Here is a 25,405-nt window from a genome sequence, read left to right as displayed (position 1 = left end):
ATTAAGATTGTTTTATTGTATTTGTGTATATATTTTGCGCACACAAAGAAGATTGTGTTTGCAATGTGGCATTAATAATATGTATATTTATGAATACTAATGAATTACAGTAAGGAGAATAATGGAAAATTTGAGAATAAATAATGGCAATTAACAGGATGATTTTCATGTATTTTGTTTAATGTTGTGACACATCATAGTGTATAGTGCACACTGTACTCAAGTTTGATTACTTGATAAATTAATTGATTGTTGCCAAAATGACCAGATCATCAGCATAAGCTAAAAAGGGGACTTTAGTCTGCCCCAGCTTCCTGTCATGAGTAGGAAATTTAGGAGATATACCATAACCATTGGACTTCTTGACTCTAATCCAGGTTTTCCTGTGAAGTTTCTATTATCAGATGTAAATGACCTGGAAGAATCCTCACTCCTGAAGCTTCCCCCAAAGTCTAGTTCGATTCACCATATCAAAGACTGTTAAAAAGTCTATAAAGCAGACAAAAAGGTTGTTTTTCGGAATGTGGGGTTTCTAGATGATCATGGTCAAGGCTATGATATTGTCTGTCATGCTGCAGGGAGGGTGGAAGCCTGACTGATGGAAAGTTAATCTGTTTGATTGATCAACCCATACCAGCAGGCGAGTAGGAGGTGTTTTATGAATAATTTCCTATCTACATCCAACAAGGCAATGAGGCGATAACCATAGTGCAAATTTTTGGGGCCTCGCTTATATATAGGATGATACAAAATTGCTCCCTTCCATCAAGGGTATAACAGACCCGACCGTATAACCATGTTGAACAATGGGGTTAGAATCATGCCCCATTTTTCAGGGTTCAGTTTCATTAGGGTAACGGAGAGCCCATTTGGGCCATATGCGTATTAGGTCTTATAATATTTTATTTGTTTCACAATCTCTACATGGCTGGTTCTAAGTTGTGGCCTGTGTTCCACGCCTGCATTACACATCGGGCCTGATTCTAACACCATGGATAGTGCTGTCAAATGCTCTTCCCATTGATCATATGTTATATTGTAATCACTCTCAGCTTTATAAATTGTGGTGCCCTTGGTCGCTATGGCCCAAAAAACCTTGTAATTTTTAGTGAGCATTGCAATGTGCAACTATGACCATTTGCGTACTTGTTCTGTTTTTTTTAATATAACAAATTTCGGTTCTTAGCTTAGATTTAAATTTTTTCATGGTGGGTATGTTGTGTAGATTCCCTTCAACCTACAGCTGCTTTAATTCCTTTCTACATTTCTTCTTTTGTAGATTAAATTTGTGCTCCACTGTGCTTTTGCAAGTCCCCTTACTAGTATTTATTACAGGTGCTGTTGCTAGGAAGTTGAAAATTTGGGTAAGAAGAATAGTAAAAGAATGTATCTCACTTCTAAATCTTCCCATTTGGGTTTTAGTGGTTGATATAAAGCTCATAAAAAATGGTTGACCCCACATCTTATCTTGTAACTATTTACATCCATCCTTCCAACCTATTCTTTTTTGTCTTTCTCACCATTAAGTTGTCCTTACCTTGCAGCTTTCCTGCTTTGTATTCCACGGTTCTATGTCTTAAGGTGATGTGTTGTGGGTTGTGGTCGCTTTCAAGTGTGGGAATTATTTTAGAATCCTGTAAGTTTTCAATCTCATTGACGTGAAGAAATGTATAATCAATGACTGCTTGTTTGCCTGATGATTTGAAAGTTGGATTCGCTGGTTGATCATTCAAATATCTGCCATTTACATGACGAAACCCCAGGCCTGTTAAGGTGGAACTAACAAGTCTACCCTGTCAAGTGGAGTTTTTAGGATTGTCGATTGGAACGCTGGACAGATCATTGTTGATCTGCACCATCCCCTTGGGGGCCATTTTGCCCTTGTTGAAAAAATGTGTCCTTAAATTCACCTCAGCTTATAGATGTTGATAGCTGGCACACAAGATTCACAAAGTTTTATTCATTACATTTATTATGCATCTATATAGCTCATCCAGGAAGCTACATGGAAAACACTTTGGGGTCCAGTTACACATAGTATAAAATACAGTGGGCAGGCCATCCATACAAGGTGTCTTGCCCATGGCAAATTGGTCAAATGATATGCTTATTTCATCCACGGTGATTCGTGTTTATAGATTTTTCACTTATTTTGCTGTGAAACAGGTCATGGGTATCCTCTGTAGGTAATTCACGAGACGTTCAGGTCACGCCATGTTGGGCAACCAGTGTAATGTATTATAATATTTTGCGAAGAACTGACTATGTTCATATTGTCTGTTCAGATCAAACATATACATTTGACCTCAACCTTATTAAGCAAGCTAACAGTTCACCCACTTTGTTTCCTTCATTATGTTGTCTGACAAAATATTTCCTTTCATTGGCCCCACTCAGCCTTTTTACCAGTGTGTGTTATCTTTTATTACTTAGTAAATCTGCATTATTTTGTGGGTTAGTAATAGTTTGTTGTTTTAACTACCGTTTTTACCGGGAATGGAGTGTAGTTACATGATGTGGCTTAATGTAGTTATTTCAGAATTGTCGCATAATATGTGTAATGTGGAATTCACAAAATTATGTGAATTACTCCAGTGTAATTTAAATTTTGCCCACACCTAGCATTAATGAGGTGAATCACATTCCCGGCACCAACAAAACAGCAACCATTTGTACATTTTGACAAGGTGCTCTGCAGACATTGGGGGCACAACTGGGTCTTAGCTTAGTATCTCATTTACAGATATTGAGTTATTCCTAACACCAGTCTCACCAGGGTCAGTGTCTGACGTTGCATCTTGTAGATCTCTTTATTTTGTGACATCCTCCACGAAACAGACATGCTCTTTCCTGGGACGCCTGTTTCTGGTTGGTCTGCCTGGTGTTTGATTCCTCAGTCATCTGCCTGCTCTCCATTTTCTAGGCCCGGCTTTGACTTTTGGTCTAGCTAACCATTTGCATCAATCCGTTGCTTTCTTGCCATGTCTAAGTATCATCAATAGCAGATACTACAGAATGGGAGTGGGGGTGCGGGGGAAGGAATTAATAAGTACATTTAACAAAAAACTCTGACTTCTCCTTTATCCTCCCCGTTCTCCTCCTGGATTCTGTGGAAGCAGGAAGTACCCAGGCTCCCCTGCGCCAATCACAATGCTGCAATGCAGCATTGTGATTGGACAGAGCGCCAAGGTTCGGCGCTCAGACTGGGAATGGAATGGTACCCTGGGCATCAGCTCCACCCTTGCTGTATTGCAGGCTGGGTAGAGAACATGCAAAGTGCCAATGACATTTCATGTCGGCCGGGGCCGGCCGGCCAAAATGTCATGCGCACTAAGAAGTGCCTACCACTCCTCTCCAGCCTATAAACAACCCAGCACCGCCCCGCCCCAATCAACTCAGCCAGTATGATAAAATAAAATTATAATAATGTTACGTTATTGCCATTTTATTTTTCCGTTTTTAATTGCTCACTCAGTGAGCAGTGGGGTGACGCTCCTTCGCATTCGTGTAGGAGCCGCCACTGACTATGATTCAGGGTGAAAAATTGAATCAATTTTAGTCTTGAGTGCATTTTCGTATCTAGTGTGGTTTGAAAGATTGCGTCAAATGTTTCAGTATGTCATTCGAATTTGTTTTCAACATTCTGTTGTGGTAGCACCACCTTTTATAAGATGAAAATGTCTCTATGCGGGCCAGATACTTGTCCTACCACTGCACTGGTGATCACTATCTACATTCTTGGTTAAACCTCTTTACTGGTTTGGAAGTCATTGTAATAGTTCCTCAGACATATAACAGTGATGGACCACAGAGACATCAATAGGTGTGTGTGTGTTGCTTGGTGAATAACCGATGAAGCGATTGCCATAGACTTGAAATTTGGGGCTTACATAACTGTACGTTGCCCCAAAGAGGCAAAACACACACACACACACGCACACACACACAACACACTTATATATGCAGGGTGACTCACAACTATACTGCTCTACAGGCTAATAACAACAGAACATCAGCTACATACCTTCCATAGATGGCAGACATGTTTGTCCTGTCTTTGTGAGGCAGCACTTCAGATTTTCGACACACTCACTGTCCGAGGTGCAGAAATCCTCTCTTTCCTTCATGGCAGCCATGTCAGAAGGTGCCGGCGGGCATTCTCCGAGCTTTGCTGTCCAAAAGAAGAATGGGAAAAGACACTTGATAAATGCCCAGCCTTGTTATATTTGCTTGTTTTAGTGTGTTTTAGACATCGGCCATATAGAATTTACAAACAAAAGTTGGGAATGACAGAACGGTACCCAATCTGTTTCAGGTGTAGATAAAATGTAGCCTTCATTTTCTGCTGCCAAAAACTGTGAACATAAGAGGAAGACCTACTATTTCCCTGAGTGACAGAGTACCAATATTTATCTATCTATCTATCTATCTATCTATCTATCTATCTATCTGTCTGTCTGTCTGTCTGTCTGTCTGTCTGTCTGTCTGTCTGTCTGTCTGTCTGTGTGTCTGTGTGTCTGTCTGTCTGTCTGTCTGTCTGTCTATCTATCTATCTATCTATATATATATATATATATATATATATATATATATATATATATATATTATTACCTACTGGCTATATATATGTATGTATATATATATATTCACTGAAAAAACCATAGGTTTCACACATGTTATAGTTAGCGGAAATTTTAATCATAAAAAACCATTGAAATTCCCCCGTTATAGTTAGTGCAGGCAACTATAACTCACGCAACCGCAATCCTCTGCTGATGACATATGTGTCTTTATGAAAAAAAAATATTTGTAATATATGTATAGCTAAAATTTAATGAAAGAAGACATGGGCAAATAAGTGTCTAAATAAAGTATTAGCATCAGCAGAGGATTGCGGTTGCGTGAGTTATAGTTGCCTGCACTAACTATAACGGGGGAATTTCAATGGTTTTTTATGATTAAAATTTCCGCTAACTATAACATGTGTGAAACCTATGGTTTTTTCAGTGAATTTGCAAGGTTTTTTAAATGCTAATTCCCAACTATAACGTGTGTGAAACCTATGGTTTTTTCAGTGAATTTGTACGGTTTTTTAAATGCTAAGTTACGCGGGATGGGCCATGTACGCACGATGCGCTTCGCGCACCGTGCGCACATGGAGGACATATTATGCGCTTCGTTGTGAAAGGTAATCATTTATATTTTCGTTTGCTAAATATATGCCATGCACAAAAGGGGCACTTCGGGCACCTTTTGCACACGGGGTAGGGATAATGTGGATAGTTTTTTTTTTTAATTAATTTTTACCGTACGCGTACGGTAAGCGTAATCGGCGATTTAAAAAAAAAAAAAAAAATGCATTTTTGGCCTTGGGGGTTCTTTGGGGACACCATCATCAATGCTAGGTGGTTAGGAACTGAATACATTGCCCCTTTAGATGTTTTTTGCCTTTGTTTTTGCTGCCTCACTCAGAGTGCGAGAGAGAAAATGGCGGCCGCCGCTTCCTGGTTTCGACCGATTCGAATGTTTACTTAGATCTAATAGCCAATCAGAATCGCGCTCGCGCACGGCACCGTACGCGTACGGTAAGCTTACCGTAAGCGCACGGTAAGCGCACCGTAAGCTGGCTCAGATATATATATTGATTTAAATGCTATTTTCTCAGGATCTACTGAACAGATTTACACCAAACCTACAAAAGGCACTTCCTTGACCTGAGGACTACCTCTCTGCCAAATTTCAAGTAACTCTGTTCAGCCGTTCGGGCTGTAGCTGTGTCTAAAGGTCCTATGGAAAAATGCATGGGGAAAATGCGTTTTGGAACCCCCCCTTTTTCTCAGCCCCCGCTTGACGAATCCCCCCGAGACTTTCAGGGAAGGAGCGGAGCGGAGCGCCCCACCTATTTTGAAAATTTCGCGAGGATTCGTCAATCGGCGTCAAAGTTATTCCAAATAGAATGTTGCGGATTTCCTATGGAAACACGATGCTAACTATAACTATCTACTGATATATATATATATATATATATATATATATATATATATATATAAATATGTGTGTGTGTGTGTGTGTGTGACCATAAACGTGCATATTTCAGTATTCAAAAGAGTAAAGGAGTAAATGCTACATTAGCGAGTACCTCTAGCGGGAGCCTTGCAAAACTGGTCACCATTGTCCGAGCAGCACTTCTGATCCATGGGACAGTCTTTATCACTCTTACAAAAGCTATCATTGAATCTGTCTGGAACATGGACTCGCTCTGGTGGACACGCTCCAGGTTTCTCTGTCAGAACATAGCAGAAACAATATAAATGCATTAGTACATTAATTGTTCACATCTCGTTCAATCCACTTTTGCAGAAAGTGTTTGGCAATATGAGTGGATGGGCAGACTGTGTGTTTGCCCACCTTTGTGCTTCTCATTCTTGTACCTTTCAATGGAGGTAGACATTGAGCTGCACACCCAGAGCTGCAGCACTTCTCATCTTTTGGACATCCGCTGTCATTGGCGCAAGCATAGCGTCCAGGAATAAAGCAACGTATTGGATTATGTTTGCAGTAGCCTTCTTTCTCTGAAAAACAGAATATGGGCTTAATGATAAGAGAGGCCAAATGGTGTAACAAGCATTGACAAAACCAACAGATCTTGCCTTTGATAATGCGAGTGCTGAGTTATTAGCTTTGCTAGTGCTTCTTTGCAAAGCATTATAAAAATTAAAAAATACAAACAAATCACAATGCTGGAGGAAAAGTGAACATTTATTTCAATATTTCCAATCTTTATAAATGGGATGATTGTATTCTTCAAATGTGGTACCGGAAACTCTGAACAACATTTAAAAAGCCTACCAAACATGAGTCCATCGTAGAAATACCACCCAGGACAAGCTGCAAGTACTTAAATGCCATAACAGTTGTGTCACAAAATGTCTGAATTTACATGAAAACGATTGCAATTCACTTTCCATAGCACTAGAAATTTGAAGAAATACTCCAGCCATTATGGTGCTCTGCGTGAGATGGAGAGCCGAATTTAGGGTTTTTGAGAAAAGAGACATATTTCCAGTCAATGGTATGTATAGCAAGCAAATGAAATTAACAAGAAAGTCAACAAATGATAAGCAAGCGTCTGCCGCAAAGTATGCTATAAATATTGGTATTGTATGCAGTAAGCCTTCATCAACAAACAGCTAACCACTGTCTGTAGATGAGACCTAAAAAGAAGTACAAATCACAAAGTCCTGAAATGGACAGGTTAGTCTCATGTAGCAGAAGTGTGACTAGGCCATGCAAACCCTAGAGGTATGTATAAAAGACTGTGTGAGTGATGAATTTATTTGTGTAGAATACTTTTTATGCCAATTTTTCTTACCAGCGAAATAAAGTTGTGTGATGATGATGACTGTGTGAGTGCAGCAGACTGCCTCTCCCCTCACCATAATTGCTGCTTTTGGGTGCCAAAGCGTGGGTTTTGGTGCACCATGTGGAAGGCAGGAGATAAAAGATCACCAGCCTGATAAAATGTGCTCTTTAATCAAACCCATGAAATATATATGCCTATTGATGTGCTTTTACAGATTAGCTTGGAGGTGTTGGGTGCAATACATAGAGTATAGTAGGCAGGGATCTGAGGGGGAATAGCAGCATTTTGGGGGGAGAGCAAGAAAAGACATGCACTCCCATGGATTTCTCAAAGAAAACGATAAAAGTAGGTCCCTGATGTGAGACCTAGAACAATGCAAGTCATCCAGTCAAAAGGGTGGTAAAGAAGCTATGCTCCAGGGGAAGGACAAGCATACAAGAAAAGGAAGGAGATCCATTGAATAAGAAGCAAGCAAATGAAATTAACAAGAAAGTCAACAAATGATAAGCAAACATCTGACGCAAAGTATGCTATAAATATTGCTATTGTATGCAGTAAGCCTTCATCAACAAACAGCTAACCACTGTCTGTAGATGAGACCTAAAAAGAAGTACAAATCACAAAGTCCTGAAATGGACAGGTTAGTCTCATGTAGCAGAAGTTTGACTAGGCCATGCAAACCCTAGAAGTTTCTTGGCAGACTGGTGTCCTGAAGGGTTTGCAAAAGGTGTGGCCCCCATATATAGGCAAACCAGGCAGATCTCTGGTACTACCTATTGAGTAGGTTGTTGATGTAGTGCATACTAATGTAAAAATAATTAGTCTTAGGGTGTGGGAATCCCTGGTCCAAACATCCCATCTGCTTTATAGCATCTGTTCCACGAAGCACTGTTTATGGGAGCACTCAAACAATCAGATTCATCTGAGAAAAAGAAAATACTTATCTGAAGAATATGATCCTAACGCAAATACTCTTACTAAATTAACATTGACAGAGTCAGTAGGTCTAACTCTTTTTATATAAGTGCAAGTTCTTTGTCATTGAATGATGAGTGTGTGTATGGGGTTGAGTGGGTGAATGCAATAATTAGTCAAAGGTAGGAAGAGGTAGGGCATAACTGGAAGAATGAATGAATGGGTGAGTGTGTGCATGGATTACTGACTTCAAGAATGAATGGGTAAGTGCATGAATTGCAGAAGACAAATTACACCTATCTTACATCTGTTACTTTAAACAGTAGTAGTGATAATCAAGGGGGGAGTGAGTACACTGCCAGCATATCAGCACCCGTTCTTCCATTTCATTCTAGGAGAGGCAGTACATAATGTTCAAATCAATCACAAGTAGAAAAGTGTTTGCCACCAGTATGGCTGCAGGTAGAGCTTTCATTTCTTGTCTATCTTCAGCAGCAACTCGCAGGTGTATTTCAGAGTGCTTGGAGTGTCGCTCTAGTGTATCAGGCAATTACCACCAAAAGTATATAGGTGCCTCCCATGGCTTGTTAACCAATCGAAACTAGGAGGGAGAGAGTAGGTTGTCAGCAAGTCAGCATCAGCTCTCTCAATGTATTATGTTAATACAGTGCATAGATTTTTTTTAATTATTCCCAAGAAGAAACATGCTTGGCACCATTGTGGGCACACCCAGTGCTTACATTTCTGGACATGAGTTTCTCTGTTTTTGCATAGGGGTGCTTGAAGTCACTTGGTTGATCAGAAGGAATCTGTCTCCATGGTTTACCGTACATTAGCTAATTTACAACAAAGCACTCTTTCAACCACCCCCAAACCTGCCTACTACTTTCCACTAGTAATTTAAAAAGACTACGAACTGCATCATCCCAAATACAATGGCAGAACTGATGCTAACTTGCTGCTATTTGCCCTCCCCCTTGACTGTCAGTCTCCTCCTGAGGATAACTGTTTGACAATCCATAAATCAATCAATATTTGTTTAATGTAATGCTGTCACACCTTATGGTATCAGTGCGCTGAGGATGCCGGAACTCAGTCAAAAGCCAGGTCTTGAGCTTCTTCTTGAAATCTTCCAGAGGCGGAGGGGCAGGTTATTCCAGGTCTTGGCAGTGATGTACGAGAAGGAGCGGCCCCCACCGTGGTATATTTGAGGGGTGTGTGCGAGGTTGAGTGAGGGGAAAGACAGGTGTCTTGAGAGCTGGTGGAAGTTCAGTTGATGGTTTACATAGGACTGTCCCTGGTCATGTAGGGCTTTGCAGGCATGCGTGAGGATCTTGAACTTGCTTTTCTTCTGAACCGCGAGCCAGTGGAGGTTTCTGAGGTGTGGCATGATGGTGTCCTTTTGGGGAGGTCCAGTATGAGTTTGACTACAGTGTTCTGTATGGTCTGGAGTCTTCTGAGGAGATGGATGGAAATTCCAGTGTGGAGGGCATTACCGTAGTCGAGGTGGCTGGTAACAAGTTTCTGAGGGATGGTCTTTCTGGTGTCAAATGGAATCCATCTGAAGATTCTGCGGAGCATGCGGAGGCTGTGGAAGCAGGAGGAGATGACTGAGTTGATTTGGAGAGTTGGCTGTTGATGATGAAGCCCAAGTTGCACCATGATCTGTCAGCGTGGGTGTTGGTCTGAGTTCAGCTAGCCACCAGGTGTGGTCCTGTGTGGTGGTGTTTTTCCTGAGTATCAGCACTTCTGTTTTGTTTGAATTGAGTTTGACGCAGTTGTCTGTCATCCAACTGGCTATGTTAGTCATTGTGTTGCGGAAGTTGGTTCTGGTATTGGCAGGGTCTTTGGTGAGCGAGAGGATTAGTGGGGTTTTGTCGGCGTAGGAAATTATGTTGAGTCCAAAGGATCTCACAACATCTGCTCGAGGGGTCATGAAGATGTGGAAGAGGGTTGGGCTGAGGGATGATCCTTGGGGAGGCTGCAGATGAGGTTCTTGGGGGCGGAGGTGAAGGGAGGCAGTCGGATGCTCTGTGTGCATCCTGTTAGGAATGAGCAATCCATTTTAGGACGTTCTGCTGGATGCCTATGCTGCAGAGTCTGTCGAAGAGGGTGTGGTAGGAGACAATGTTGAAAGCCGCTGAGAGGTTGAGGACGATCAGGGCCACAGTTTCTCAGCAGTTGAGTAGGGTTCTGATATCATCTGTGGCATCGATCAGTTCTGTGATTGGACCGGAATCCTGACTGTTATTTGTCGAGGAGGTAATTGCGTTCAAGGTGTTCGGTGAGCTATTGTTTGATGGCCTTCAAGTACTTTTGCTGAGTAGGGGAGCATGGAAATTGGTCTGTAATTCTTGAGGACATTGGGGTCAGCAGATGTTTTTTTTTAGGAGGGGTTTCACTTTGGCGTGTTTCCGGCTGATCAGGAAGGTTGCATTCTAAATGGAGGTATTGAGGATGTTGGTGAGTTCTTAGCTGATTGGGATGGTTCCTAGGTTGAAGAAATGGTGGGAGCTGGAGTCGGTGGGTGTCCCAGAGTGGATGGATGACCATATTGTTATTGTTCGGTCAGCGTTTGTTGTTTGGAGGTTGAAGTTGTTGTAGATGTTGGCAATCTTGCTGTGGAAGTTATGTTATGTCATGCTGATAGGTATCTGCTATAGCACACGTCTCATCCCCAAAGGGGCATCTTGGCGCTGAGATAACAGAAGAGTAAGTAGCTTCAATTTAAAACAGCAAGGTTTTAAGCTGTTCCTTGAAGCCTGCGTATCAGTTCAAGCTCTAAAGACCAAGGGGAGTTTGTTCCAGTGGTACAGAGCCAGATGTGAGAAGGCCCGTCCACTGTATTTAGATGTACAGATGTGTAGAGGGCAGAGAAGGAGCTGATTTTTAGATCTAAGGTTTCTATCCGGGCAGTAAAGTGTCAATGTCTTGTAGATATTTGGGCCCCTTTCCTATCAGAGCTTTATGCATCAGGCAGAGGAGTTTGAAAATGGCTCTCCTTTTATTAGGAAGTCAATGCAAGGCTCTAAGCAAAGAGGCAGAAGGGGGGCCAGGTGGCTGTTTATTAACCAGTTGGGCTGCAGTATTTTGGGTTCACTGATAGAATATCGTCCCCCAAAATATCCCCATACACAAATATCGAGTTATAAATATCGACATCCTATATTTATAATGGTAAGTACAAAAATATTGAAAAAAAAATATTGATGTAAAAAATATAGTTGTACAGAATATCGATTTCAATATATGTATGAAAATAATATTAAATATATTAAATAATAAAGATTAACATAAATAAATTAGATTTAATACACATTGTAACAAATATAACAAATACATGTAAACATATGTATATAAAATGTAATGTATATATATTTACTTTAAAACAATAAACTATTAATTTTAATTTATTTTATAATTGTACATATGAAAATTTACAAACAAATACATATATATATATAGATATATATATATATTCAACACAAACAAATCTGAGATAGTTTCATATTACAAGCAAAGAAACAATATATGAGTCTTTTTATGTATTCATCTTCTGATGTTTATTCTTATTTTCTTTGTAGAGATTTACATATAAGAATCACAGTGATGCCTTCTTCTTCCTTTATGTTCAGATTTACATACAAGTATCACAGTAAAGCCAACACGTGTTTCGCGCACACAAAAAAATAAGCAATTACTCTTATTAATTATCTACTGATGACTTAATAATAATGATCAACTAATTATTAATGAATGAAATTAAATTACTTTCCACCCTTCAATTTAAATAAATATTAATACATTTTAACCATTAATTTATGATAATTAAATTACTTCCCATCCTTCCCATCCTTTACCCCTATAAACCCCACAACCCACTCCTAAAAAAATTACAAAATTGCCATAATTAATTACCAATTAATTAATTGGTATTAATTAACAATCAATTATTAATTAACTAATAATAAATTACTTCCCACAATTAACACTATAAAATGTCATGTCAACTAAATAAATATTACTAAATAAAAAATAGTCATTCATTTATTATAACTATATTACTTTCCATCCTATTCCCCTATCAACCCACAACCGGCTACGGAACTAAAAAACACAAAATTTTATTAAAATAAGATTGATAACTTCTAGAAATTTAACACATATATATTAAAACATAAAAACAATACTTATGCAAAAAAATAGATCACATACATTCAAAATACATACTAAAATACATAACACTAATTAAAAAATTGATATTTTAAACAACTATATTTATTACTTTAAAATCAATATTCCTGACCACCATATTCTATCTTTTGATATTTCTGTATCAAAATATTTCCAACACGATATTTGTGTAAGTCGACATTTCCAACTCGATATTCTATCTGCATACCGGTATTTTGAACTATCTGCATCTTGGCATGGAGGGATGCGTTTGAAGCTACTACAAGCTCATTTCCATAGTCTAGGTCAGGACAAGGATCTTGCAGGAGTCCAGTGGCAGCCACTGGAATAACCCTCTTAAGGAGGGTCATTGTCCCGAAACACATGCCACATGTAGATGCCACATGGGCCTTCATCGATAACGTATTATCAAAGAGGATACCCAAGTTCCTCAATGTGGTTCTAGGAGCGGGGGCAGGGCCAGGCTCCATCGCCCACCAAGCCTCAGCCCTGTGAAGATGAGCTTTACCTCGAAGTAGCATCTAGGTCTTGTCCCCATTCAGTTGTAGACAATTTGAGGACATGCAGCTGGCAATGTCTCTCATACAGGAGATAAATCGCTGTTTAACATCCTCGCTATCTTGCTCGAGAGAGATGACCAGCTGAGTATCATCAGCATAAGAAAGTATCTCGAAGTCATAGGACTTGACTAACCAAGCAAGGAGAGCAACATATATCTTGAAGAGAGTCAGACTTATGGTAGAGTCCTGAGGAACTCCCTTGTTCAGGAACACAGTCTTAGACTGGAAAGGACCCAGAGTGATGGTTTTAGTTCTATCTTTCAAAAAGTTGGCAAGCCAATGTAAGACGGTGACGTGTATACCTATCTCCTGAAGGTGTTGAATCAAAATAGGGTGTGACACGGTATCAAATGCCACCGTCAGGTCGGGAAGAACCAGCATAGCTAGCTTGCCGGCATCCATAGAAAGGCTGAGAGAGTCTGTTACTGCTACAAGGGTGGTTTCTGTGCTGTGTAGAGGGCGAAAGCCTGACTGAGAGCCATCCAGCAAGGAGTGAGCCTCCAGGTAGGATAACAGCTGTTTAGTTACGTGCGATTCCAGCAATTTGCCAATTAATGGGAGAACAGATATGGGACAATAATTGATGGGGTCTTTGAGATCAAGGTGAGTTTTTTTTAGAATAGGTGTAACATAAGCAGCTTTCTATTACCGGGGGACGGTAGATCAAAACAGCAATAGATTACATAAAGATGCGACTGATGGAATAATTGAGGAAGTGGAGAAGTGTGGCTCAATGGTTAGAGCGGCAGACCCTGATGCAGAGGTCTGGCCCGGGACCAGGGTTCAACTCCTGCCTCGGCGGGTCTTGGGCTCAATTTCCTCGGACCTGTTAATTCTCGCCTCGGTGCCTATTCTAATCATGGGTCCCACTCTGCAACTCTAGGCAATAGCTTGCTTAATCTCCACAATGGCCCCAACAGCGCTGGGATGCTTGGCTTCACCTTGGGGGTGCCCAGGAGTGGACATTTCACAGGGAAAAGCCAGGAAGGGTTCCTCAGTGGTATGAGTTACAGTGCCAGGAGACCCTAATTGGGTAGCAGTGTGCTTTACAAACACATTTACATTTATAGTATGAGGGGGACACAAATCAGCCAGGGAGCCGAATTTGATTTTAGCTATGAGGTCTGCTAGTTGGACATAAGTGGTCAGAGAGGGTGCCGAACAGTTCCTGGGAGGGTTGGATATTTGTTTTCAATGGCTACTGGATTGGAGAATTCTTTGACTATCGTGAAAAGCTACTTCGTATGGCCGCAGTACTGATGTGGGAAGAGATCGCTGCTCTCTTGGTCTTTTTTGATGCAGCCGTGATAGTTTTTTAAGGGCTACTTTGTGAGGTGCTTTGTCAGAGGGGTCACAGTCACTACTCAAGTCTGTGACAGTGACGCTCAGGATCTCAGCTCTGGGGACACACAGGACGGTACTCACATGCACGCTTTGGAGCACTGATTTACTTGACATAATGAAAGTGCCATTTCAAGCACCCCCTAACCTGCCTGGTACTTTCTGCTGAACTCAGAAATGTGTGTGATAATGCAAGCACCAACTGCACCAGCAGTGCAAACACATATCTACTTGGGATTGATTCAAAAACACTATAAACAAAATCTACCAGAATGCAATGAGATAACTGGTGCTGACTTGCTGGCAGCGTGCTCTCTCCCCATGTGAGCAATAGTGATAATGTCTGAAGAAAACCGTAAAGTAAATAATTGCTAGTGCTATTTGCACTAATTAACATTAGTAATAAGTCTCTAAACTTTGCATGAATTATAACTCAAATATCAGATATCTTTTTAAAATTCAATCAATTTATCATTTTATGAAAATACATGTTCTGCTGTCAGGCACAATGAATATTCATTAGGTTAAACAAATTGCTGCAAACAAAATATGAATAAAAACACTCTATTTGCAGTGGTGGCTCCTCCGCTAAGGCAGGGGAGTGTCACTCCACTGTTTTGCAGCAGTGAAAGAAAGGAAAAATAAAATTATAAGAATGTGATGTTATTATCACTTTTTTTTGTCCTGCTCCAGCAGCTTTCCATGACGTGCGGGGTGGGGCTGCTCTGCTCACAGAGCAGGGCAGGGGAGGAGTGGTAATACCCTCCTAAGTGCGCAATGACTGTTTGGCCTGCCTGCCAAACAGTCATTCACACTTTGCATGCTCTCCACTCAGGCTGCATTACAGCCTGGGTGGAGAACATGCCTAGGTCCCCACTCCCTGGCTGATGGCCGAACCACGGTGCTCAGACCAATTACAAAGCTGCATTGCAGCGTTGTGATTGGTCAGGGGACCCTAGGTGTGCTTCCTCGTACCAAACGGAGCGGAGGGACGATGACATCCCCCCCCCTTCCTGCACAAAAACAATCCCTTCAGGCATTACCTCTCTCTGTGTACAAAAATGAGGAGAAATAAAGATATTTCTCCTTGTTATGCATCACCTGGGGAGGCGTAGGTTTTTGGCACATTTCCTGGTCTGCCACTGCTGGTAAATCAGGAAATGCATCAAAATCCATGGATGCTGTGTGCAAACACCCACACAACACCCATCGAATGTCTCCCTGATGCAGAGTAAGGCAGCACAGTGATTTGCACTGCATTGCTTTCCTTAAGATTTATGAAGCCACTCAGTGTCACACAAGGTGGCCTTAAGTAACTTCATAAATCTATTTTTTTGTTGCTTCATTCAGGAGACTTGCAACGGAGCTTGTAAATAGGCCCCTAGATAACTTTCTGTCCACGAACCTCAAAACATGATTGCAAAGAAGTACCTTGTGCAACACATACCTTCCACAAATGGCAAACATGTTTTCTGTCCGTTGATGAAGCAGCACTTACTGCCCTCTGCACACTCACTGTCCGCAGTGCAGTAGTCGGTCTTTCTCTTAGCCTTCAGGTCCTCAGCTGGGCAAGTACCAGGTCTGTCTGGAAAAACAGAATGAATGAAGTACATGTAAAGAGAGGAAACCCTCTGCCCCATAATATCTGCATACACAACACTGACCTAGAACACACTGCAAGAAGGGAGCGTAGTTCTAGACAATTTGTTTCTGACCTAGAATGTTTCACTTACCCATTATTTTCATTACTCCATTTCTCCCTTTCTCTACTGAACCCATTACTATATAGGAGATGCAGGCCCTAACAAATTCCCCCTTCCTTTGGCAGTACTCCCATTGCACCTTTTCTCAGACCCTGCTGTCCTTACGGTCATCGTTCTCTCAAGGGAAGGGAACATGAAGGATGTCCCTATCACCAACGAATCACTATGCTGCAAATAATCCTGAGATCGTCGTGAGGTACTCCTGGGAGGGAGGATCATAAGTAGTGAGATGAGGAAGGGAGAATCATGGTAATGAATATTACAGAAAGAAATCAGATCCTTACCTCCTCATCGACTACTGCCACCCAGCTATTTATGTTCTTTGACAGTATACCATGCCAGCATTAAAATGGCCTGATGCTCTGCTTGAGCCTAACCCTTACCTCTCAATGCTTATTCTCAAATACAGCACATCAAAACCATAGAAATAGCACACTTCAAACCAGGAACATTCTGGCTTTAAAAAATAAAGCCAGAAATTTGGATCCTTGTAGAAAAGCTCAGGATCAGCCATTAATAGGAAATAAGAGTAGCCAACATGAAAAATCTACAAACATTTGATAGATATCAACCAACTGAATCTGGCCAAGAAGCTGCCATTCTTCTTGTTAAACATTTGAGACGAGCCTCAGTAAGTGCCGATACTGCTTTCTCAAAGAAAAGGCCTTCCTGACTCATCTTCTCAAACATGAGGTTAAAAACTTCTCGCTGCTGCCTGCTTTGCCAAAAATCATGAACAAACGATTGTCCAGACAGTACGCTGCAGAACAATGAAACTGAATCCCAGCTGGTCAGATAAAATCCAATCGCTTAACCTACTTATGCTCCTCAATAAGAGGATTCAGCAAACTACGGCAGCCAAATCTTCAGTTCACATTGAAAAAAGAACACCCCTTGAGAAAAAACTTTGGTCATATTCAAAGCCTAAATCGCTCCAAGAATACAATCAAAATTAGAAGCTCAACAGTTTACAGTTCTGAACCAGACCATTTGCAGATTCGATCAACACTAAAAAAAAACCATTACAGCCATAAACAGTTAGGAAAGCTCTTACATAAATTCCAAATGCACATCCTATAGTCTTGCCCAGGCTACTATGAAGACATTTGTCAGCTCTAAGGAACTAATGCAAAAAACATGCTAACAGCTGCATCCACATGAGCTAGCTAATTGAGCCAATTAAATGCATTGATAGGTCCACCATGGTCCCTGTACAACGACCTAGTCTTTGGCCAAGGTTCTCTCCATCTAAAACAAGCTCAACACCATGTCTTGAAGTCCAATCCTGTGGCAGAAAAACTGCTCTGAGAAATATTCTGAGCTATGCCTATGTACATTTTAGATAATGAACCAGTTTCAGCTAACAGTGGCCATGATTTAGGAGAAACCCATGGCCCTGCAATGCCGGAGATTCCATCTGTTAATCACCATTAATTAAGACTTCATATGCGTGAGACAATTATTTAAATATGGCCATACCAATATGCTCTCTTATGACAAAAAAATCAATGGAAGTGCCAAGACTCTAGTGAGAATCCTGTGAAAGGTTTTTTGAGGGTGCCTCGAATTCAGCTGGCATATAATTGATGAAACATCTCACTGCACACTCACTATCAAACAAGTGTTCGTCTGTAAGAACCTGTTGACCCATTTTAGGGTTATATTGAAACAGACCTGAAAAATTTGCACAGGGAAGACATTTGAATTTACTGTCAGACTCTTCTCACAGTACAAGCTCATGATTACTTCCCTTTTTTCTAACAGGTCCAGCATATTTGTAAAGAGTCCCAACTTTCTGAGCTGATTCATTAGGCCTCAGGTTCATTGTTAAATTGGAATTGGTTACATGATCATAAATATTTGGAGCACCATGTCTGATGTTCTTCAGCACCCAGGAATCTTATATAGAATTTCACGGGACCAGTTGGAAATGTATCAATCGATTCCTCAATGCCCATGTGGAATCAGATATTAAGGACTAGTCAGCAAATGTAAGATGACTTGAACTCAATATTGAAAGAATGTTTTCAAGCCATCTCTGAATAAGTGAGTCTTGAAACATCCCTTGTTTGATGTGAGAGAAACAGCGCTGGGACTGAAGACAAGTTCTTCCTCCCCACCTGTCAGCAGATCTGTTTACCCTGAACAGATTCAGAGGTCTGTGTAGAAAGTTTAGGATTTTCAGTTTCCTCCAAACTTTAGGTGGGAGTTGTAAGCCTTTCATACATATACATAGGGAAAGGCTAGAAGTTGAGTTGTGGAGCAATCACATCCACAATTGCTCAACCAAGTTCCAAGCTGTGCAGTGGTCCTGAGAGCTGCCATCCATTCTGCTTCACAAAGAATGCTTATGACAAAATGTCATCATAGGCCTAGCCAAAGTATGACATGAGTCCCTCGCAGGCAAAGAATGTCAAAACACAGAGGTTGTTGGGAATTGATCCTCCTGGTATGGGCTCTTCCACTTGGGGGATACAAGCTTATGGGAGGGAGGGGGGCCTATTTGAAAAGAAGGGATTGACATTTTAGCAAAGAGGTGCCTATAGTGAGAGTTGAGTACACCTAGAATGTAAAGAATTTGGATGTTTAAGAGGGTGATATTGTTATGAAGCCCAATTTGCCCTATACATGTCTTGTTTCCTGGTTTAGAGGTGGTCAGCGAATGTGTGAGAAGACATAGACATGCTATAGAGAAAGGAGATGAGATGGTTACAGATTAGGGGAAAAGTTAAATGGTGAAGAGACTGGACATTGCCAAAAAATTTCCGTTTGAATGTGGATCCTGGAAATGCACCCTTGTTTTTGGTGTACATTACTAGGACCTATTCATTTCCTGAGGGTCTGTGGATGTGGCAGCAAGAGACTAGGAGTCTTGGGAGATATATGCCACCTAGCCAGGTCAGGGGCGGAGTCAGAAACAAACAACCTCTATTTCACACAAGGCAACTTCCACAATTGCAGTAGACACCATCATCGGCAAATAATACCTACCAAAATGGTGGAGAAACATAGATTATATGGTGTGGTGAAGATGGTGCCTTCACTACGCTAGCTTTTCGTAAGCCAGTGAGTTGAACTTGAATTGCAGCCCTATGTTATCCAGTGAAAAGACAGGTTGTGTTTCTGTGATATTTGTACTTTCCATCTTTATTTCCTTTGAAGTAGAAGGATTGGCAATAGTTTTCACTTCCAAAGATGATGTGGCCTCCATCCTATTTTTGAGCCAGCTTGAACCCCCCCCCCCCCCCCCGAAAATTATTAGGAACTGAAAATTCCAATACTAACTAGCCAGAGAGTGACAGCTCAAAGTATGAGTCATGCATGTCTCTCTCTCTCTGCATGTCTTTATCTTATTTTGCACAGTGTCTGTGTTTCACACACTCCTAAAGTCAGTGAGGTATCATACTCACTGGCTTTAGAATTCTGTACAGTGAGAAATGGCAAGGATCCAGTGTTTTCTATGATCTCTTCCCAGGAAGGCACAACTTCTGCTGGTCCCTATAATGAGTCTTGCCCTCCCTTCCTCAATCTGTCTAGGGTGATTATTTAACAAGTCTAGGATTTGTGGCCAAGTGCATAGCACCATCGAACTGTTGAGAAAGAGTTTCACAAAGCTGCATCATACTGTAGCCATGTAAAGCAATTCCAGAAGATATAATCCTAGATATCCCTTGAATGAGGTTGACAACATGGACCGCTGACCCGTCTCACAGAAAGAAGTAGTTTGAGCCTGACTCTGTAGTAGACAAACCACTGACTGAGACACAATAATGAATAAATGATCTTCTGACTTTGTAGCCGGGGCAGATTATTTTTGTTTGGTACATAGTGAACTACTAGAAAATAAATGTGAGTCACTTAATTTAGCTATGAGGCACAGTGGCCTACTGGTGTCAGACTCCACCACATTTTACGGAGAAACAAATCTGAGGATTGAGGTTGAGACAGCTGCATCCATGGCCACTAATGGCCAAACCTGCTTCAGGTCCTTTCAATGGCAATAAGAGGTAGGGAGCATGCAGCTTATTTTCAAGTATGTCTAATCCTGTTACATTTTGGCTTGCCTTCAAAGAAGAGACTACCAAATCAGAGGTGACTTATTATAAAAGCAGGTGGCCTCGAGGCGTGGTGGATTACCATGGTTAGGCAAGACAAATAAGCATCACATTTACATCAGCCGTGCCTTGCAAGCATGGTGCGCTCCAGAAATATTAGGTAAGAATAAATTGAGCGTGCTCTGAATGCGAATCTCATGTGAATCATCACACTGTAATCAAGTGGTGTGTTATTTCTGTAGACTTCGTTATGCCGAGCATAAAGGAAACAAACCCAAAGTGTTGTGAATGCAAATGTGTGTCAAAAGTCGATGTGAAAAGTGAAGGCAACTAAGAAAGTTCAGTATACATGTAAAAAATTGCATCATTTCCTACTAGGCCTAACTGGGACACATGACAAGCTAACTTTTGTTTGCAGGACTAGCGGACTATCAGGCCTCAAGTTGTATACATGCATATGTGCACTGTGTTATACTCAGCATACACAGGGGCATAGCTTCAGGAGTCTGTTTGGGGTGTAATCCCCTCCTCCCAATAAATGCATCATACTTTTGATACTTGAGATCAGGGACGTTGAGTTGGGCTTGTCCATGCCTGTGTTGAATTTCCCTTTATCTGATAAACACTCACACCGTGGCAGGTGTCTCCATTAACTCGTTAACCACTTCCTTAGACAAAGGTCAGAGAAATATTCAAGGAATACTCAGAAGGGACTTTTTCAAGGTTTATTGAAGCGAAGTGATTCTTGTATAGAAAATACATACTGGAATGCTCAATAGACATAAGCAGACGAAAGTTATAATAAGTGTCAGGAAAGTGAACAGAACGAAAAGTTCCACTATTGTGCTGAAACAACATATGTATACAAGCATTTGAAATAACATAATAATTCTGCATACTCCGAGTATAATAAAACCTAACCTATGTGTACGTTCTACCAAGAAACCCCCTAATGAATGATCCAACCCCATTGCCTGGTGGGACCCCGTCTTGGTCATAAACTGGACACCCCTCAGAGAGATGTCAGTCAGCTGCTGGGTGAAAAGCTTCAGCATGTAGGGACCTCTCGAAGTCAGCATAAGTGCCTCCTCTGACTATACCCAGAAACAGATGCTTATATAAAGAAAAAGGCATCCTTGCCTTGGGCCGAGGCTGTGATCAGGCTGCCATTGTTTGTATTCTACAGATAGTTGTGTCACTAAATGGACATAAATAACAAACACATTTGCACCACATATGTTTCGGCCTTGTACACAAAGCCTACACAATATTATAGTGTTCTTGGGCAGTTGACTTGTGTAAGCAAGGTCCATGTTTCCAGGAAACAAACCCAAAGTGTCACAAACGCAAATATGTGTCAAAAGTCATAGTGAACAGTGAAGGCAACTACAGGAAAGATCTGTGTACATGTAAAAAATGACATAATTTCCTACTATGCCTAACTGGGACACATGACAAGCTAACTCTTTTTGCAAGAATAATGGACGTTCAGGCCTCAAAATGTATATGTGCATAAATACAAACACACCAGCCTTTTTCATACTAAAAATCAGCTCTCCGAATGTTGTAAGGCATATTTTTGTTTGTTGGACAGGTGAGTGATGGAATAGGTAGTAAGCTAATTACCCAATGGTTCCTGTAAAGCTGCTCTCCTCACCACCTCATCTCATTCTATATGTAGACTCCATGGACCACTCTTTCAAAAACAGCACCTTAACCCTTCTAGTACAAAAATACCCTCTATAAAGACGCCCACTGCTCCTTGAAATTAGATGAAGTCTAGTTAATTCGCACACTGACGATATTTAGGTGGGAGCTTACCCATCTCTGACTTTATTGTTGAATGAGACAGCATACGTAGTGGTGCAGAGTAGCATGGGTCCTAGATTAACTGATAAACCAAGCTTGTAGTCCATTATCCTTTGTTGGTTTTCCTTAATAACTTAACAGGATCATGAGAAGTACTTTTGGTTTTGTATCTGTGGCATCGCCATAAAGGTGATTTTGAAGAATTTTGTACTAACATGATTTTCTAGGTTAGTACTATCATTATCTTCCATGATTTAGATTTGCACTGGTAATTGTAGCTGCAGGTTCCACATGATTGATAAAGTCTCAATAACACGCAATGTGTGTAATCATTCATCTGATCTCTGGATTGACTAGTATGTGTATTGATAACAAGGAAATGGGACTTTCTAGATACTTTTACCCTGGTCCTCGCCACAACCAAATTTGCGGATTTATTTTACTTAGACACCCGGCATGATAGACGCGTGCTCTCACTTGGAGCTATTCAGAATGTTTCCCACAAAGCGGCAATTGCAGTTTACATATATGGAGAGAACCACATTCCTCCACTATGTTGCCCAGTGGGGTCTAGAGAAGTTACAGACTTAGTGTATTTTTGGTGGCATCAAACATCTTGTAAATGAGGGGCACAATGGATGCACTACATCTTTAGGCCTTCCTGAGTGCTCCTCATCATTCCTTGGAATTCCCACACAGGTAGATGTTGTGTACACTGGTTACACTATTTATAGTAGCTCTCTCTAGTGATTTTGCATGTTACATTTCAGAGAAATGTGTTGCTCTGGAGGTTGTGCATAACATTTGATATGCATACTTGCTGATGCTCTAGGTAAGGCATCTGCATACAGTTGCTGGCTTTCAAACAAAACTGTTGAGAGTTGATTGAATAAGTAAACTTCCTGTCTCCATGATTCTAGGTGCTTTAGACATATGACACCATTCTTGATGTGACCCTACAATTGAAATGGGTCAAAATCAGAGCCGAACTGGCAGTAGCGGGCAGCGGGTGTTTCCCTGGTGAGTCGGAGGGGTGGGATCTGGTTTTCTGGCCATGGAGGCCAGTTTTATCACTGGGGGCCAGTTTTGCAGCAGTGCTACAAGATTAGCCCCCAGTAAAAAAAACAAGAGCAGTGCTTTTTACTAGTGAGTTAACTTATTACACTTAAAAAGTAATAACACCAGTTTGGGAACAGATAGAGAAATGCTTTTCCACTCAAATGAATCACAATTTAAACCTCTCGTTGAACGTAAAGTCAGATTTTAAGTTACTTTTCTAAAAATGCCTGTTGGCATTTTTCTACCTAAACCCAATGTGCCTTTCTGCCAGTTTTCAGGGTCACATGGTTATGATTGGCTCTCCTGTGGTGTTTTGTGTATTGCTTTTAGACATGGGGACAAAAAGGCCTTGGCTGTTGGGAAGGGTGTTGCTCTCCTGAGCACGATGTCCTAGATGTCCTTGGGGGCTGTACTCAGCCCTTCCTGAGCTTCAAGGGGAAGTGTCAGGGCTTGGCCAGTCCCTTCCTGATTTTTAAGGGCTGCCTGCCCTGCTACTCACAAATGCAACTGACACCTAGGCCTGGCTGCACTTTGTTACCCTAGGCCGTTTGGAGCCAAACCCAGAAAAGGGGAAAGGTCAGATAAAGGGATCCCCCACCTACAGGCTGGCACTGGGAATAAAGGGGCACTTTTGGAACCTCTCTTAAGAACACTCTTGGACCTGAGGAAAATTCTGAAGAAAGACTGCCTTGCTGTCCAAAACGAACACCTGGACCTGCTTCTCTTGAATCCAGGCTCCCCAGAAGTGACTCTAAGGGTCAGTTGGCTTACCTCTTCTTTGAGCTATGGGGACACAACAAGCTTTCAGAGGCCTCCCTGCAAATGCCCAGCTGACCAGCACCAGCTGGACCTACCCGAGTCCTGCTGCTGGCCTCTGCTGGAGAGAGTCCTGATCCCCAAAAGGTGCCCTTCAGGTCTTGCTGGCATCAGAGGGCACTCATCCTCTGCCTAAATCAAAGGTTCTGAACTCCATGTGATGATCCAGAAGATTTTGGTTCTTCACAAGAATCTCCTGGGATAACTTGCTCTACATCAGTCTAGACTCCAAATGCGAGACACCAGCAATGACCGATTCTTTGCACTGAACAGCTCTTCATGTTGACAATGATCTCCTCACTTCCAACACTAAGCTCCGCTGCACCTCGCTGCATGGACTTGGACTAAGTGAAGGTAAAATCTTCATGGGGGCGAACCTGGTCCCTGTGTCTGACCTGCGTTCCATCGTGGTCGGCCTGAACTTGTGACTTTGACCTGGTCTAGTGAGACCAGATAACAGATTTTCTAGTGTTGTGTTTTCACTTTATTACAGTTTGAGTGCTGCTTAAATACTTTACACATTGCCTCTAAGTTAAGCATGACTGCTTTGTGCCAAGCTGCCAGAGGTTTGAGCACAGGTTTATTTAGTGATTTTTTTTGAGTCACCCTGAAAAGGAAGGATTGTGTTTATTATTTGAGTGGGGCTTCTGCCCCTCTCAACTAATAACTCAATTCCTTACATGCAAATATTTGTTTACCCTAGTGATATTTTGGTAGTCGATGTTGTGGAGTTGATATATGTGTAGGTCGATATTATTGACCTCGATATTATGAGACCAGATAACAGATTTTCTAGTGTTGTGTTTTCACTTTATTACAGTTTGAGTGCTGCTTAAATACTTTACACATTGCCTCTAAGTTAAGCATGACTGCTTTGTGCCAAGCTGCCAGAGGTTTGAGCACAGGTTTATTTAGTGACTTTTTTTGAGTCACCCTGAAAAGGAAGGATTGTGTTTATTATTTGAGTGGGGCTTCTGCCCCTCTCAACTAATAACTCAATTTCTTACATGCAAATATTTGTTTACCCTAGTGATATTTTGGTAGTCGATGTTGTGGAGTTGATATATGTGTAGGTCGATATTATTGACCTCGATATTATGAGATACAACTATATTTCACACCTTTATTAATGATGAACTTTCCACTATCAAGATCTTTGGAGTGAGCTAAATCACACAGGCCTAAGAATAGTAATACTCTCTACAAAGAGAATGAGTGGTTCCTCATGAAGCTAACAACCATAGGCATCTGTCAGTGGCAACCACACTAAGGATCTAAAAAATCAGTATGTAATCCAACTAAAAAGACTTTTGGTGCCATTCAGAGTTTGGAGGACCACCCTCCAAACAACTGGAGCAGTAGATCTACTTTCTCCATGAACACAGCCACGGGTGGCATGCTAAACTTAGAGTGGCGACCAATTGTGGCCTTTTGCCACCAAAGTGGCTCCCGTCTCCTAAGCCTTGTTTGCCTCAGGGAAAAAAGAACAGTGGCAGCAGGTCAGCGATGCCATGATAGACATGGAAGGCA

The 25,405-nt window shown here is 41.3% G+C and overlaps 1 protein-coding gene across 1 annotated transcript in view; it reads right to left on the bottom strand.

The window, feature by feature from the left end:
- LOC146812390 (uncharacterized) overlaps nucleotides 1–25,405 on the bottom strand; it is a 241,336-nt gene that overhangs the window by 58,752 nt on the left and 157,179 nt on the right. The window contains exons 10-13 of the mRNA XM_085619391.1: nucleotides 15,821–15,958; nucleotides 6,432–6,572; nucleotides 6,140–6,283; nucleotides 4,025–4,171 (exon numbers count right to left, since the gene is read on the bottom strand). Coding sequence (XP_085475517.1) covers nucleotides 4,025–4,171; nucleotides 6,140–6,283; nucleotides 6,432–6,572; nucleotides 15,821–15,958 — 570 coding nt within the window. The remainder of the gene's footprint in view (nucleotides 1–4,024; nucleotides 4,172–6,139; nucleotides 6,284–6,431; nucleotides 6,573–15,820; nucleotides 15,959–25,405) is intronic.

The sequence above is a fragment of the Triturus cristatus genome, chromosome 7, assembly GCF_964204655.1.
Source record: "Triturus cristatus chromosome 7, aTriCri1.1, whole genome shotgun sequence".
NCBI classification, from domain to species: domain Eukaryota; kingdom Metazoa; phylum Chordata; class Amphibia; order Caudata; family Salamandridae; genus Triturus; species Triturus cristatus.
This window is presented reverse-complemented; position numbering and strand designations above follow the sequence as displayed.